The sequence below is a fragment of the Harmonia axyridis genome, chromosome 7 (genome assembly GCF_914767665.1).
Source record: "Harmonia axyridis chromosome 7, icHarAxyr1.1, whole genome shotgun sequence".
In the NCBI taxonomy this organism is placed as follows: Eukaryota; Metazoa; Arthropoda; class Insecta; order Coleoptera; family Coccinellidae; genus Harmonia; species Harmonia axyridis.
In genome coordinates, this window is record NC_059507.1 from 901,538 (window position 1) to 918,488 (window position 16,951).

At 34.3% G+C, this 16,951-nt stretch overlaps 3 protein-coding genes across 3 annotated transcripts; all 3 read left to right on the plus strand.

The window, feature by feature from the left end:
• Nucleotides 1-3,535: 3,535 nt before the first annotated feature.
• Nucleotides 3,536-8,457, plus strand: LOC123683863 (mitochondrial amidoxime-reducing component 1-like). The gene is made up of 5 exons (XM_045622825.1): nt 3,536-4,078; nt 5,690-5,869; nt 6,117-6,303; nt 7,708-7,997; nt 8,208-8,457. Exons 1-5 carry the CDS (start codon nt 3,804-3,806, stop codon nt 8,317-8,319), a joined length of 1,044 nt encoding a protein of 347 aa, XP_045478781.1. The 5' UTR covers nt 3,536-3,803; the 3' UTR covers nt 8,320-8,457.
• Nucleotides 8,458-10,937: 2,480 nt separating this feature from the next.
• On the plus strand, nt 10,938-14,027 carry LOC123683861 (mitochondrial amidoxime reducing component 2-like). The gene is made up of 5 exons (XM_045622821.1): nt 10,938-11,272; nt 11,643-11,822; nt 13,028-13,214; nt 13,436-13,722; nt 13,812-14,027. The coding sequence occupies exons 1-5, from the start codon at nt 11,004-11,006 to the stop codon at nt 13,921-13,923; spliced, it is 1,035 nt and encodes a 344-aa protein (XP_045478777.1). The 5' UTR covers nt 10,938-11,003; the 3' UTR covers nt 13,924-14,027.
• A 299-nt stretch (nt 14,028-14,326) lies between these two features.
• Nucleotides 14,327-16,525, plus strand: LOC123683859 (mitochondrial amidoxime reducing component 2-like). Its single transcript, XM_045622820.1, has 5 exons — nt 14,327-15,038; nt 15,187-15,366; nt 15,426-15,624; nt 15,677-15,960; nt 16,045-16,525. Exons 1-5 carry the CDS (start codon nt 14,776-14,778, stop codon nt 16,157-16,159), a joined length of 1,041 nt encoding a protein of 346 aa, XP_045478776.1. The 5' UTR covers nt 14,327-14,775; the 3' UTR covers nt 16,160-16,525.
• The last annotated feature ends 426 nt before the right edge of the window (nt 16,526-16,951 follow it).

Consider the following 16,951-nt stretch of genomic DNA (forward strand, 5'->3'; position numbering starts at 1 on the left):
TATTTTTTTTCGGGGTATGGTTTTGAAGATTCAACACAAACCTATATTTTTTTTAATGGAACACCCTATATATCATTACTTCGTTGAATTCGTTATTTTTTCCCTTCAAAATGATGTATGATACTATGTAGGTAGGATGTTCAGAAATGTTAAAAAAACACTAAAACATCAAATAATGATGATTTTTTCGTTGATTGCCAATGGATTTCCCCTATAAAAAAACAATCAATTGGATTATTTTCATTTTTGATTTTTATTCATAGTAGAGTAAGCAAACAAAGATAAAACACCCATCACTAACATGAAAAACAAAACGTAGGTACCTACCTAATAGCAACAAATAAATAATACAAAAATTCATAAACATTGCATAATATCTTACAGATTAAAATGTTCAAATTACTGTCCATTTCGTCTTAGACATAATTGACAAAAATTTTCAATACGCCTGAGTGCATTTAATATTATAAAATTAAAATATTGTAAATCCTGGAAAACTGCCTCTGTTGATGCACGAAGTTCTTCGGGACTGTTGTGTCTTTTACTGTAGTATAATATATGTATTAGGGAAAATGGACAGCAATTTGAAGAGTTTAATCTGTAAGATATTATGCAATGTTTATGAATTTTTGTATTATTTATTTGTTGCTATTAGGTAGGTACCTACGTTTTGTTTTTCACGTTAGTGATGAGTAGATTATCTTTGTTTGCTTACTCTACTATAAATAAAAATTACAAATGAAAATTATCCAATTGATTCTCTTTTTATATTGGAAATCCATTGCCCATTAACGAAAAAAACATCATTATTTGATGTTTTAGTGTTTTTTTTTAACATTTCTGAACATCTTAACTACATAGTATCATACATCATTTTGAAGGGAAAAAAATAACGAATTCAACGAAGTAATGATATATAGGGTGTTCCATTGAAAAAAATATAGGTTTGTGTTGAATCTTCAAAACCATAACCCGAAAAAAAAATTTGAGTACGCCACTGGATTCTACGCAGAATTCTGATTCAGACGTAGTTTTTACCTCAGAATTATTGTTAATAACTTCGGAGATAAAGGGGGGTCCGAAAAGTATCAATTTCCAAAATCACCCTGTATCTCTTGAACGGAAACAGTTGTGCAAAATCTGATAAGACCAACTTGAGTTTCACGAAAAAGTAGGACAAGAACGTGAAAACCGCAAGGCTCTATCTTAAATAACAAGCGAGAAACCTGGCAGTCTCACCCAAAATGGGATGCACTGTACAGCAATTCCCCAGTAGTTTTTCAGTTAATTATTTGGGGATTACAGCAAACTGAATACAAATTGATAAATGATCTAATCCTGTGAATTTTGATTAATCTCTGATAAATGATTATCAATGATATGTTGTTTTAGTGATATGAGAATCAGTTTTCAAGAAAATTATTGTCTTTCTTTTATCGCCGATAATCCAACTCAATGCTGGTTTTGCCAGCTTGCTTGTTTTAAAACTGTAAAAAAAAACTTCGCTATGGGAACTTTCTCACTAAAATAGAAGGAATGAAGTAGTCATATGAAATTTTGCAATTGTGTGTTATCGGTTTTGATTACACAATTGCACTGTGGAATAAACATAATTTTAGAGTCGTTATGTGACAGAGGATGAAACATGAATTCATTACTACCCTCTTGAGCCAAAGGAAGAGACAGATAAGTGGAAAACAGTCAATGAAAGTCGTCCAAAGCGACCAAAATCTCAAATATTAGCTGGCAAGCTTATGGCATCCGTATTTTGGAACGAGTATGGTAAAATTGTTGTCGACAAAGGTGAAACTATTAATAGTGAATATTTCATTATGTTAGTAACTATTTCCAGCTTCGTACGAAATTTCGTGTAGATTGCATGGTCAGAACCATAGAAAATTCAAGCAGAATGTTGAAAAAAATTGCCCAATATTTTATATCTGATTAAAGGTTGAATTTTAGTTTGTATCAATAAAATAATCACTATAATATGCATGTTGAATATCGGAAAGATCGTCTCCAAGGCCCCAATAAGCGCATGAATGAACTATTGCACATCATCAGTTCTTTTCTTGAATTTTTTACCTGTCTCTCAGTTCCAGAGGAAGTTCTTAGCATCCTTCAGTAGGCTCAGTCCAACAATAGTGTAATCAATTTCCATATTCCATATTTCAAGGGAAAAATAAACAACATAGGTAAATCCATTTATCAGCTCGCCCTGATGATGTCAATAAAATTGACGAAACGTTGATTACTTGAAAGAGTATAATTTTCCCAAAAACTGATCCTCTTATCATTTAAACAACTCATCATCTAAAATTAAGGGTCACCAGCTAAGCTTTCTCATATATAGGGTGTTTTTTTTTGAGGTATATAACTTTAAGTTGGCATTACTGTTCAAGATGGCGACCGATTTAACAGCTGTCAAGTGATTTATTCTCTGTTTGGTTTGGCAATTCATCATGAATAGACTCGCGCCTGAACAACGCTTGCAAATAGTGCAATTTTATTTCGAAAATAATGGTTCTGTGCGGAATACGTATCGCGCACTACGTCCATTTTATTTTGTTTAGCGATGAAGCGCACTTCTGGTTGAATGGCTACGTCAACAAACAAAACTGCCGCATTTGGAGTGAAGCTTACCCTCAAGTGTATGTCGAAACACCGTTACATCCAGAAAAACTGACTGTTTGGTGCGCTTTATGGGCTGGTGGAATCATTGGGCCGTATTTCTTCAAAAACGATGATGTCCAGAACGTTACAGTCAATGCTGATAGGTATAGAGCCATGATTACTAACTTTTTCATTCCTGAATTGAACAACCATAATGTCCAGGAGCTGTGGTTCCAACAAGACGGCGCAACATGTCACACAGCTCGTGCCACAATCGATTTATTGAAAGACGCGTTTGGTGACCGCCTAATTTCACGTTTTGGACCTGTGAATTGGCCTCCAAGATCTTGTGATTTAACACCGCTAGACTACTTTCTGTGGGGCTATGTAAAGTCATTGGTCTATATGCGGATAAGCCACAAACCCTTGGCCATTTGGAAGACAACATTCGCCGTGTTATTGCCGATATACGGCCACAAATGTTGGAAAAAGTAATCGAAAATTGGACGTGCAGATTGGACTACATCCGAGCCAGCCGTGGCGATCATATGCCAGAAATCATATTTGAAATGTAAGGCCACAAGATTATCTTGCGGATAAATAAAATTCATGTCAATCGAATAATCCATCGTTGTTTTATTGCAATTTAAAGTTCTATAGCCCTAAAAAAAACACCCTTTACAATTGACTATTTGACAAATATTCATTTCCTAATCTATCTTGAATTTGAGGAATATCAAAATGTTATCGATGAAAAAACCAACTTATTGTCTGTTTTTGCCAACTATGGGAATTTAGTCACCAATATTGAAAGGAGTAATACAGTACGCTATACATTTTTGTTGACAATTATATGAGTACCTATCTCCGGGTGTAATTTTCTCGCATTAGTAATTATTGAGCGCGCAACAAGATCCAGTAGCAATGAGTCTGTTTTTGTCAACATCTCATCCATCACAGTAACAGCCATCTTCCTGGTTCAAGAACCTACAAAACCGGAATAAATCGATTTACATTGTGAACTTCCAATGGAGTAGATCATACTGTTGTAGGTATCACGATGATAACACTCCCAAGTCAACTCATCATCGAACATCCTTGAGACCAACCATAAAATTAACATCTTGTCAAATGATAACAGAGACTCTGTTCAAACAGAGCCAAAGTTGGGATCGGAGTGTACAAGTCACATGAAAATTGTGAAAATGGTGTCCAAAATTTTGCCTATTGTGGTAACTACATCAATTGTGGCCATTATTTCAACTGGTGTTTGTGTTTATCTTGTAAGGAAGAAAAAGAGGCAAAATAGAATACCTACTGAGTGGAAAAAAATTGGTAATACGAAGAAATTATTTATTTTTCCTTTGAAAAGTGGACATTATATGGAGATTGATTCTGCTGAGTGTACTGTTGTTGGACTGAGTCTACTGAAGGACGCTAAGAATCCCCTGGAACTGAGAGACAGGTAAAAAATTCAAGAAAATAAGTGATGATGTGCGATAGTTCGTTCATGCGCTTATTGGGCCCTTAGAGACGATCTTTCTGACATTCAACATGCATATTAGAGTGATTATTTCATTGATATATATATATATATATATCTAAAATATAGGGCAATTTTTTTGACATTCTGCTTGAATTTTCTATGGTTCTGACCATTCAATCTACACGAAATTTCGCACGAAGCTGGAAATAGTTACTAACATTATGTAATATTCACTATTAATAGTTTTACCTTTGTCAAGATAGTCAATGAACAATTTTACCATGATCGTTCCAAAATACGGATGCCATAAGCTTGCCAGCTGACATTTGAGATTTTGGTCGCTTTGGACGAGTTTCACTGACTGTTTTCCACTGTTTCATCCTTTGGCACATAACGACGCAAAAATCCTGTTTATTGCACAGTGCCATAAAATTATTGATAATTTTACATTCAAGCGTATTATTTTATAAGAATTGCGTTCGGTTATTTTCGTATTTTGTCGAAAGAGCTCTACTATTCAAAATCGTCAAAATTAATGAAAACAAACCTCCTCTTATTTTTTAATAGCATTATTTCTAGCAAACTCATCGGTAATTTTACGCACTTGTGCAATTAAAACCGAATATTTCCCTCCTGTCAAAAATTCTATGTATCTGGAGAACAATTATCGAAAATTACAGCGATAATTGCATTGTAGGAAGCGAAACTGCACTGCGATAATTGTTCTGTTCATAGATGCATAGTTTCTATGCATCTTACACAGTTCGAATCTATGGCAATTCCATTCTAAATTAGTTTGACAGGTAATGTAACAGTTTATTCGGGAAATATTCCCTCGAATTACACTCGTGCATCAAAATGACCGGATAATTTCACATTCCAGCGTGTTTTCTTTGAAAAACTGCATTCGGTCATTTTCATTTTTGGAGAAAGAGACACCGAAGGTGGAGGGCTTTTTCTCCAAAAATTAAAATGAACTCATGCAGTTTTTATGACAACACGCTGTCATGCAAAATTATCGGTAATTTTGATGCACTTGTGCAATTACCTACGATAACATTGAACATTGAAAATTTCATATGACTATTTCACTTCTCCCATTTTAGTGAGAGAATTCCCATAGCGACGCTATTTTTGAAGCTATGAAACAAGCAAGCCTGGGGCCAAACCAACAAGTTGACTTGTCGGCGATATAATTTTGACATTTCTCAAATTCAGGATAGCTTAGGAAATTAATATTGGTCAAATTAAGATGCATGTTTTCTATGCATGCATCTTAGGTCGAATAGTCAATTGTAGATCGCATCATAAACATATTTTTTGATGAATATTCGATAAGATGAACCACCAAGAAGGTGATAGATTTGGAAATATTTCCTCGAAAAGAATTCAAAATGAAATTTTCAAACTGATATCACGAAAACAAGAAAGTCTGTGTGCAATCAGTTTTTGGAATTCCTTCTGAACTGAAATTATTTCTTAGATCGAAAAACAACTCCAGAAAAACATAACACTGCGCTTGTAATATGAAGAAGAGAAACAGCTAAGTCTTCCAACAAAATTTGCAGCATTTTTTCAATACTGTTTCAGATCTTTCATAGTTTATGGAGAAAAAGACGGAGAGGTAAAATCTGGTAAACCATTTCCCCAGTTAGTAAAAATTGAAGTATCAGTGCACGATGGGAATCATATTGCTCTAGACGCACCTCAAATGAGGACACTGTATGTTAGAATCCCAGAGAGAGACGATTCTAACATAAAAACTGTCAAGTGAGTATGCTTTATTCGATACAGTCATGTTTTGGTTGATTTTTCCCAAAAATAACATTTGAAATAGCTTTTTAAATTTCTTTCGAATAACTAAATAAATAATCTTTACTGACACTGCTGAAATATTAAATGTTCCCTGCCTTATACACCTTCCATCTCCATAGCGGAGCATGGTTACTTTGCTTGGCAGTAAAAGTAACAACACTCAACCAAATTTGCAGTGATTTTGCATTGAAATTGATTACAGGTTTTGGAGTGGGGAGCCAATCGAGGCAATTGATTGTGGAGATGAAGCAGCTAGATGGTTATCTCATCATTTATCTCAGAAGGATAATGGATATCGACTGGGCTACCATGACGCTTCAAAACGAAGAAATTTGGTCAAATTCCAGGACAGAATGAAATACTACAAGCTAATGACTGATGCAGCAACTGTAAGTAATAATAATAATAACCTTTATTGATCCCATAAGACATACAAATATGTATAAGATAAGTCAAACTGAAAAAAGTAAAGAAAAATTAATCCTTATACTATAACTAAGTAAGAAATAGGTTTTTCTCTAATTCTGTGGTTATTCCGTTCATTCTTCCACTTCTTGTAGAACAAAATCGTGCGAGAATATATCAGAAACGCACAGTTTTCATGGTTATATTTTATTATTCTATGTTGGTACTCCGAACTTTCCGCCACGGCTTCATCTGTCAATTCATCAATTTGCCTTAAAGAAATCAGTTCTGCCAACCAACATTTTTCAATGCAAAAATCACTAAAATATATTTATGGAAATATTTCATTAATTTCAATGAAAATGCAATGAATTAGAGAAAATAATGTATAATACTCGTACAGAAGGCTCATTCTACCACTCGTTCATTCTAAAACTCGCCACTTCGTGGCTCGTTTTTGAATTTTGAACTCGTGGAAGAATATCAATGCCTTCTGCACTTGTATTATAAATAACTATTATCAGCTAGATATTCACTAATGGAATAATAGCATTTTTTAAGCAATTCACATTTTACCAATTTCTTGAACCTTATTACACTCAACAGTTTAATAGAAACAGGTAAATGGTTGTAAAAAATAATTGCCTGGTAAATAGGAGAACATTCAAATTTAGTTGTTGCATGAGCTGGAATACATAAAGTTGTAATATTTCTGGTGGAATAGTGATGGAAACCTGATAATTTAACCATGTTCCTTTACATAAATTAAACATCTGTAGATTTATAAACTAGGAAGAGTAAAAAGTTCATATCTTCCAAAAAAAGGCTTACATGAATCACGTGAATTCAAGTCCAAGTCCAACACTATTGCCTTGGATCACTATAGCTTAAGGTGGATTTCAAATAGACAGCTCAACAAAAGTTAAGAATCTAACATTTTCTTCAATTACATAAATGCCTTCATGTTCATCGTGAACGAATATCAATAAATATTAGATAAACTGATATAATAAACACAAAGAAGTAGAACTACAAGAAACACCTTGTATATCGAAAACAATACGTTTACAGTCCCATGTTTATAAGACTCTTTTTCTTAAAATCATTCAAGGAATATCTTTCTTTTTCATCTGTACCTCCAATCATCCTGTATTGAGTGATAATATAAGTAAAAATTGTTGAAATTTCCAAAACGTCACCATGCTCCGCTATGGAGATAGAAGGTGCATAAGGCAGGGAACACTGAGTGCCATACTGATGATTCCAACAGTGTTCCCGGTATGATACACCGAATTCCTTTGTGAGAGGGAGCATTTTAAATATAACTACTCTAAAATCTTATTATTATTATAATTGTTCATTCTGGACTGACAGTAAGACAATTTTAGGGATTATTCTCAGATGTGACGAGCGTGTTGGTTTTGAACCAAGCGTCTGTCAACGATTACAATAAGAAAGCTCCAAGTGCCAACGTAACCCCGTTGAACTTTAGACCTAACATAATTGTGGATGACCCAGACATCAAGCCCTACGAAGAAGACGATTGGGATTGGTTGAAGATTGGAGATGATGTCATCATGAGGAACGTTAAGGAATGTACACGTTGCGTGTTCACAACTGTTGACCAGGAAACTGGAGTCAGAAATTCTGACAGGGAGCCTCTGAACACGTTGTCACAGTGAGTTTCGCTAACTTAGAATATTAATTTGAATAAATGTATCGCAAATTGTAGTTGAATGCCCAAAAAAGTAAATTGTTTATGCATACTTCCAAGTGACGTCACTGATGACGTGTTGTTTGATATTAAATTTTGAAGTCCCCTTTGAATTTTTATTTTTCGATTATTCAATGGAGGTTGCTTCGAATTTCATTGTTCTTTTTTCTTCAGATACAGGATGTCTAAAAGTCCGGAAAATATGCCGATTATGGGCATTCATATGGAAGTGAAACAAGTTGGAATTATCAGATGTGGCGATCCAGTTTACATTGGAAAGAATTGAGGGAATTATTATCGTTTCATATAAAGTATTGTGACTCAGTAATTAATATAGTGAGAGTAGTGTAGAATTTTATCTAATTGAAAGAAAGATGTATTAAAAAATTCGAATTCGTAAGAATAAATATATTTATTGAAAATATTAATTGATTTTTTTTTTGGGTTCAGAAATGGGAAATTGAAAATCTCCATGTGATTGAAGATTCAACATTTTGTATGTATGGAGCCACAAAAAATCGAAACTCGTAGAAATAAAATTATAACAAAGGATGCGTCAAAACTAGATCCTCCACACTTCAAAGGAATCTTGAAATAATGTAAGATATATAGGGTGTTTTTTTTCGAGGTATATAACTTTAAGTTGGCATTATTGTTCAAGATGGCGACCGATTTAACAGCTGTCAAGTGATTTATTCTTAGTTTGGTTTGGCAATTCATCACGCCTGAACAACGCTTGCAAATAGTGCAAGCACTACGATGAAGCGCACTTCTGGTTGAATGAAGAACAAACAAAACTGCCGCATTGGAGTGAAGCTAATCCTCAACTGTATGTCGAAACACCGTTACATCTAAAAAACTGACTGTTTGGTGCGCTTTATGGGCCGGTAGAATCATTGGTCCGTACTTCTTCAAAAACGATGATGGCCAGAACGTTACAGTCAATGGTAATCGGTATAGAGCCATAATTACTAACTTTTTCATTCCTGAATTGAACAACCATGATGACCAGGAGCTGTGGTTTCAACAAGACGGCGCAACATGTCACACAGCTCGCGTCACAATCTATTTATTGAAAGACACGTTTGGTGACCGCCTAATTTCACGTTTTGGACCTGTGAATTGGCCTCCAAGATCTTGTGATTCAACACCGCTAGACTGCTTTCTGTGGGGCTATGTAAAGTCATTGGTCTATGCGGATAAGCCACAAACCCTTGACCATTTGGAAGACAACATTCGCCGTGTTATTGCCGATATATGGCCACAAATGTTGGAACAAGTCATCGAAAATTGGACGTCCAGATTGGACTACATCCGAGCCAGCCGTGGCGGTCATATGCCAGAAATCATATTCAAAATGTAATGCCACAAGATTATCTTGCGGATAAATAAAATTCATATCATCGTTGTTTTATTGCAATTTAAAGTTCTATAGCTCTAAAAAAAAACACCCTTTATTAAGAAAAGTTATTTGCTCCGAAGGTTATGTGTTTTTTTGAAAATTTGTTTGTATTTCGCTCAGCTAGGCGAACAATAGTGCGAAAATTTAAATTTGCATCAAGTTATCATTCAACTCCGCGAAAATTGATAAGATTTTTTATTTCGTGGATTTCTTCATTCGGGATTTTATTTCGCATTTAGACCACGATAACACTCATTGTGGTATTTCATTATGCAAAAAAGAGGTACCGGAATTAGTTAAGGAAACATAAAATTATTCATCCACATTTATTGCATAATTTTTACAGTAATGCCAATCATCAAAACATCTTTTCATGAAAATCGGACTAGCAAAACGCCAGATATTGAAGTTCCGGTAATTTCAGGTTTGCGCATTTTTTTCCTTTCAGAAATGATCACACCTTTACTCTCGGTAGAATCAGAAACAAAACATGCTGCCAAAATGAAGCAAATAAAGGCAAAAATCTCCACTTGAAGATAGATGAGAATTATGGCACTTATTTTCAAAAAAATGTCAAAAATTCAAGTGTTTTTAAATGATCAATTCCCGGACCTTTTTTGACATATTCCTATGTAGTAAAAGGATTTGTTTCCTACATACATATCGATTGTTATTTACATCAGACGAATCATTCAATATTGAAATGATTCTGAATTTGCATCACATAAGGCTAAGTATGCACGACAGGATTTGCCGGATGTTGGTTAATAAGTATTTAAAACTTGATTTTATTAACTCTTCGAAGAATATTGATGAGGAGACAAGAAATTTTCAGAATGAACTAAGAATATTGCTGCTGTAGAACGTGGTAAATCTTGAGTTTTAATAAATTTGAGTTGTCCAACTTTGTCATTTTCTGATAAACACCCTGTACATTTTTGGCCCAAACCGCAAACAGTCTTATAATAGTAAGTATTTGCAGAATCGAACAAGAGATTTTCGGAAAAGCTTTTTCTGCAGAAATACTAAAAAAAAATGCGAGTCCTCATCGCCACAATTTTTTTCATAATAATCAAATTAACTCAAGAAACGTTGAATTTATACCAAGGTATGTCATATTGCCGAAATTGTCGTCATAAAAGATATTTAATGATACAATAATATACTGGGTATACCATTAGAAATAAGGAAGTAGTAGTCTGTTTCCGGTATAACAGGAAGTTGTAGAAATCTGAAAATATTTCAGGAAGGAAGATCATTGTCTCAAACCCCAATATGCAAATTTTCAACTCAAAATTTTGATTAGATTTCCATAAACGTCTAATAGGCCATCCCGGTGGATCACCCTGTATATATGGGCGTATTTCTATATGTTTGTCATTCAGTACATCCACAAGCATTTCACTTCGTTAGTATGCTCATGTATGTTAGCCTTTATTCTTAATCAGATAACCAGTTATTATTGGTCTCACGCAACAATTTAAGCTGTTATAATATCAATCAAATAGAGACAGAAAAATAAAAGAACCAGTCGTTCTTAACTAGAAGTGAAGACAATATGAGTTCAAATGAATATGCTGTCTACTAACAAATTAATTTTTGTCATTTCGACGACTGCATTAGCTGTTATTTCCACCAGTGTTTGTGTTTACATCTTGAAGAAAAATAAGCGCAGTTATAAGGTTCCAACAGAATGGAAACAAATAGGTTTCGTAAAAAAGCTGTATATATTCCCTTTGAAAAGTGCGCGCTTCATAGAAATAAATAGGGTAGAATGTACAGAAGTCGGTTTTAGGTTGATCAAGACTGAGGAAAATCCTCTTCAATTGAGAGATAGGTGAGTAAATAGATGTAATTCATTACTAAAAATCAGGTTTAATAAAAAAAATTGTAATTCCAATAGGAATTACTCAATTTAGAATGTAAAGTGAAAATGGCAACACCAAATTTGTCTCAGGGTTCACAAATGAGCACTGTTTTTAATAATCAAAACATTGTTGAAGCCTGTATATTTCCATGGTTGAATGACATAACCTACTGAATACAAATGACATAAGAAATGTCAACAAATGAAACAGTGTTGCCATTATAACCGTTTCAAATTGGGTTCAAAAACCTTATATTCGGTGAAGTGAGAAGTTTGTTCTCGTATTCATTTTTCTTTCTTTAAATACTTCAAGTTCTTTAAGTGTTGTACAATGTTGCAGATCTTTTGTGGTTTATGGGGAGAAAAATAATGAAATGAAGTCTGGTAGAGCAATTCCTTCGCTTGTAAAGATAGAGATTTCTGTTCACGATGATAATCATATAGCTCTTGCTGCTCCAGATATGGAAAAAATCCTAGTTAGAATGCCACACCGAAGCAACTCCAAAATTACATATTTGAGGTAAGTTTTAGTCATAAATTACAAGAATTAGATGAATAAAATACATTATCAGTATGTATTAAATGCCCGAAGATATTTTGATAATAAAGATGATTTTCTCACATGAACAAAAGTGGTGATGTGATATTTAATTGGCCTAATGGAAAACATAATTAGAAAATTCAAGATGACGTAATACCATTGAACATCTGGCTAGAATCAACCATAAGCATAATTCTTCGACCAAGTAGGTATAGGGTGTTTTTTTCAGAGCTATAGAACTTTAAATTGCAATAAAACAACGATGGATTATTCGATTGACATGAATTTTATTTATCCGCAAGATAATCTTGTGGCATTACATTTCAAATAATATGATTTCTGGCATATGACCGCCACGGCTGGCTCGGATGTAGTCCAATCTGGACGTCCAATTTTCGATGACTTTTTCCAACATTTGTGGCCGTATATCGGCAATAACACGGCGAATGTTGTCTTCCAAATGGTCAAGGATTTGTGGCTTATCCGCATAGACCAATGACTTTACATAGTCCCACAGAAAGTAGTCTAGCGGTGTTAAATCACAAGATCTTGGAGGCCAATTCACAGGTCCAAAACGTGAAATTAGGCGGTCACCAAACGTGTCTTTCAATAAATCGATTGTGGCACGAGCTGTGTGACATGTTGCGCCGTCTTGTTGGAACCACAGCTCCTGGACATCATGGTTGTTCAATTCAGGAATGAAAAAGTTAGTAATTATGGCTCTATACCGATCATCATGATCATTGACTGTAACGTTCTGGCCATCATCGTTCTTGAAGAAGTACGGACCAATGATTCCACCAGCCCATAAAGCGCACCAAACAGTTAGTTTTTCTGGATGTAACGGTGTTTCGACATACACTTGAGGATTAATTTCACTCCAAATGCAGCAGTTTTGTTTGTTGACATAGCCATTCAACCAGAAGTGCGCTTCATCGCTAAACAAAATAAAATGGACGTAGTGCGCGATACGTATTCCGCACAGAACCATTATTTTCGAAATAAAATTGCACTATTTGCAAGCGTTGTTCAGGCGTGGGTCTATTCATGATGAATTGCCAAACCAAACTGAGAATAAATCACTTGACAGCTGTTAAATAGGTCGCCATCTCGAGCAGTAATGCCAACTTAAAGTTATATACCTCGAAAAAAATCACCCGTTACTTTATAATAATTTTTTTCAGGGATTGGAGTAGTGACCAAGTTGAAGCAATGGACTGTGGTGATGAAGTAGCAAAGTGGCTATCGCAACAAATTTGTCAACAAGATTCAGGATATAGATTAGGTTTTCACGATGCTTCAAGCCGTAGGAAATTCGTCAATTCATTGAAAGAGAAATATTTTTATGAAAATTTAACTGACGCAGCTACAGTAAGTTACATATTTAGTCTATTTAATTCAAGTATGAAAAAACGATAAGATCTAGTAAGATTTCGGTAACAACTAAAAACTTGAAGCTATTTGTTGATACGTTGATTTTATGGTCAAACTAAGAAAAATCCACAGTCTGGCAACGATGCTGGAAAACCTTTTATATTCTTAGACTTGACATATTGGTCCATATATTGTATTTTCTTAAATTATTTTTTTAGGGGCTCTATTCCGATCTTACCAGCATAATGCTTGTAAACCAAGCCTCAGTTGACCATTGCGCTTCCAAAATTTCCAATGTAGAGATAACTCATTTGAATTTCCGAGGTAATATTGTCGTAGATGGTCCAAATATAAAACCGTTCGATGAAGACAACTGGGATTGGATGAAAATTGGAGATACTATCATGAGGAATGTTAAAGAATGTACCCGCTGTGTTTTTACTAATGTTGATCCAAACACAGGACTGCGTAATATCGGCAAAGAGCCTGTAAACTCCTTGTCCAGGTAGGTTAATAATAAAAAATAAAAATTTAGTAAAACTAAAAATGAAATGCTCGAAGAATTTTAACTTAACAAGATTCATTTTGTTGCAGTTATAGAATGTCTAAAGGTCCAGAAAATGCACCAGTAATGGGGATTCACATGGATGTAAAAGGAAACGGAATAATCAATTCTGGTGATCCAGTTTATGTTGGATGTAATTGAATTCTTATGCAATTTTTGTGAAGTTAGTTTGTGATTTCCTAAAAATAAGAAATCACACCATGTCATTATGGAGTCGCGTAACAACAATACAAAATGAATTCAAATTATCAATTTAATTACCTTTCCAGTTTCCAGATTCTTGAATTACTCGGTTTGTAAAATATTCGATCAGTTCCTTTTAGAGTTGTTACGAAAAAAATGGAACAAGATTTGCACAACATGATCCTGTTCTTCAAAAGAACAGAACCATAGATAAACTAGATTAGTTTGTCTATGAACAGAACATAAGTTCTGTTCATAGACAAACTAATCTACATAGGCATAGGCCTGTTCTCAGCATAGATACAATAGTAGATTAGTTTGTCTACGGTTCTCAGATATTATCCCGTTCTTTAAAGTTTTGTGTTCTGTGCTCTAAAGCACAGAACAAAGTTTGAAAGAACAGGTTTCAAGCTGTTCTGATAAGAACAATAAATGTGAAAGGAGAGTAAAGATTGATTGAATCATGGGATACAAGGGTCAAAGAGTAATATATCGAACTGATTCGTCTGTTCCGAAAGAAGACTCCAACTGGATTTGAACTCGCCTTTCATAAATGAACAGGATCTGCTCGGGAACAGAACAGCTTGGAACTGTTCATTCTAAGATTCTCTTATTATACCTGTTCTGCAACAACTTTAGTTCCTTCACCACAGAGTGCCAGACCATAGATTACGTAATATAGAAATCCTGTTATCAATGTTGTCTAAAACCAAATTTCTTGGGATGTTCCGTTGATTATTGATATTATTGATTCTTATTTATGGCCCTTATAGATAAATCACCTAGCCTTCTTGACTTTCATCTAATAAAATGGGTTTCACTATAAACAAGCAGATTGTTAGGTTTACTCCTGCAATATTAATTCTTTCTTGCATTTTTACCGTGTCTGTCCTATATTATTTTGAGAGAAGAAAGAAGAAAACTCCTAAAACATGGATTAAAGTTGGAAATGTATCGAAACTATACACATATCCTCTGAAAAGCGGACGTTATATTGAGCAGGACAAAGTGGAATGTACAAAATTTGGCTTATCGCTCATTACTGATGAAGATAAATTTCAGCTTAGAGATCGGTGAGGAGAATTTTCTTCCTAATGTTGTTTGATTCAGTATATATGTGATTCAAAGTACTGAAAATTTCATCTTGTTCAGAGTGTTATGTCTTACAGTAAATAATTACCAAAGTTACTTGAAATGTTTGAAAGATTAAGAAATTTTCAGATCCTTCATTATTTATGGTGAAGCAGATTCAGTTGGAAAATCTGCCAGAATATATCCAAGCATGGTTTTAATAACAATTTGGAGTGCTGGGAAAAACCTTGTAAAACTCACTGCTCCAGAAATGAACCCTTTTATTTTTGAAGTACCCTCTAAAAATAAATCAAATATTAAATCCATAAAGTGAGTTTACTTCTAAATTTTGTATCAGATTTAAGTTGATACAATATATTGTCGTAAAGGTTTCAGAACTGGAGTGATGAAAATGTTTCCACTATAGACTGTGGAAATGATGCTTCAAAATGGATTTCAAAATATCTACTTCAGAAAGAAACAGGATTACGTTTAGGATATCATGATGTTTCTTCATATAGAAGTTTAAGTTCTTTCAAGAATAAAGAGAGTCTGAATTTCTACAAATACCTCTCAAATGAATGTTTTGTAAGTTACTACATGCTATCCAAAGAATGTTCTCTTATTTCTCCATTTCCAGGGACTTTATGCCGATTTAGCTGCTGCACTCCTTTTAAATGAAAAAACGCTAATGGATTTGAATGAAAAACTTGAAAACAAAGTTTCTAGAACTCACTTCAGACCAAATATAGTTGTTGACGGACCTGACCTCCTTCCATTTGCTGAAGACGATTGGGTTTGGTTGAAAATTGGCGATGTTATTGTGAGAAATGTAAAAGATTGTACGAGATGTGTGCTTTCAACGGTGGATCCTGAGACTGGATTAAGAGACTTGAATAGGGAGCCCCTTAAGACATTGTCAAAGTGAGTTGCTTCTGTTATATCCTCATCACATTGATCATTTGAAAACCCTTCCCTCATGTTTTCAATTTAATTTCATAATTATAGGTATAGAATCAGTAACGGCCCAGGAAAAGGTCCAATAATGGGGGTAAATCTGGAGATTGTTGCTCCAGGAGTTATCAGCGTTGGTGATGAGGTTTTTGCGGGTATCGAAGAGTAGTTGCTCATTTTAATACATGCAGAGCGTTTAAAAATACAGCTGTGGTTGATTCTCAGAATGAATCTCATAATGTTGCTACATTCCCCATCTTGACAGGTATACAGAATGCATGGAACAAATGTCAGATGAATCTTATAATAATCTGCATTTAAAATTGAAAACATTTTGGTGTGTGAATGTTTGTCGGAAACTGCCTCAAAGCTGAGCAGAATACTCGTCATTTATATGTGGAATTAATTTCATTATTTGTACTGAAAATAGTTTTAATTTTTTATGTGCTTAGGTGGAAGAATTTTCTTTTATCTGTTTCTAAGTAGAGCGTTAGGGTTAACTAAGATGCATAAAAACGGTTATGAGCAACATTGATCTACCTACAAGATAGATCTATGGGCAACATTGACCTAACTACAAGGTCGATCTGTGGGCAACATTGATCTACCTACAAGGTAGATCTATGAGCAACATTGATCTACCTACAAGGTAGATCTATGGGCAACATTGATCTACCTATTAGGTAGATCTACAGGATATATTGATCTACCTACAAGGTAGATCTATGGGCTTACTAGTCTACATCTAAAAAAATTTGCAATCTAAACAGAATTTTTCACATTATACAGAAATCTCTGAATTTTTCTGTACAGAGTAATAATCAAAAATAAAGATCACACTGCCAAGTTCTATTGAGCTCAAATTTTATATCAGCATCAATGCTTGAAATGTGTATGACTTCAGGCTTATTTTTGATACTTTTCCCCCTGAAATGTCAAAATGCAGGATGGCCAACATAAT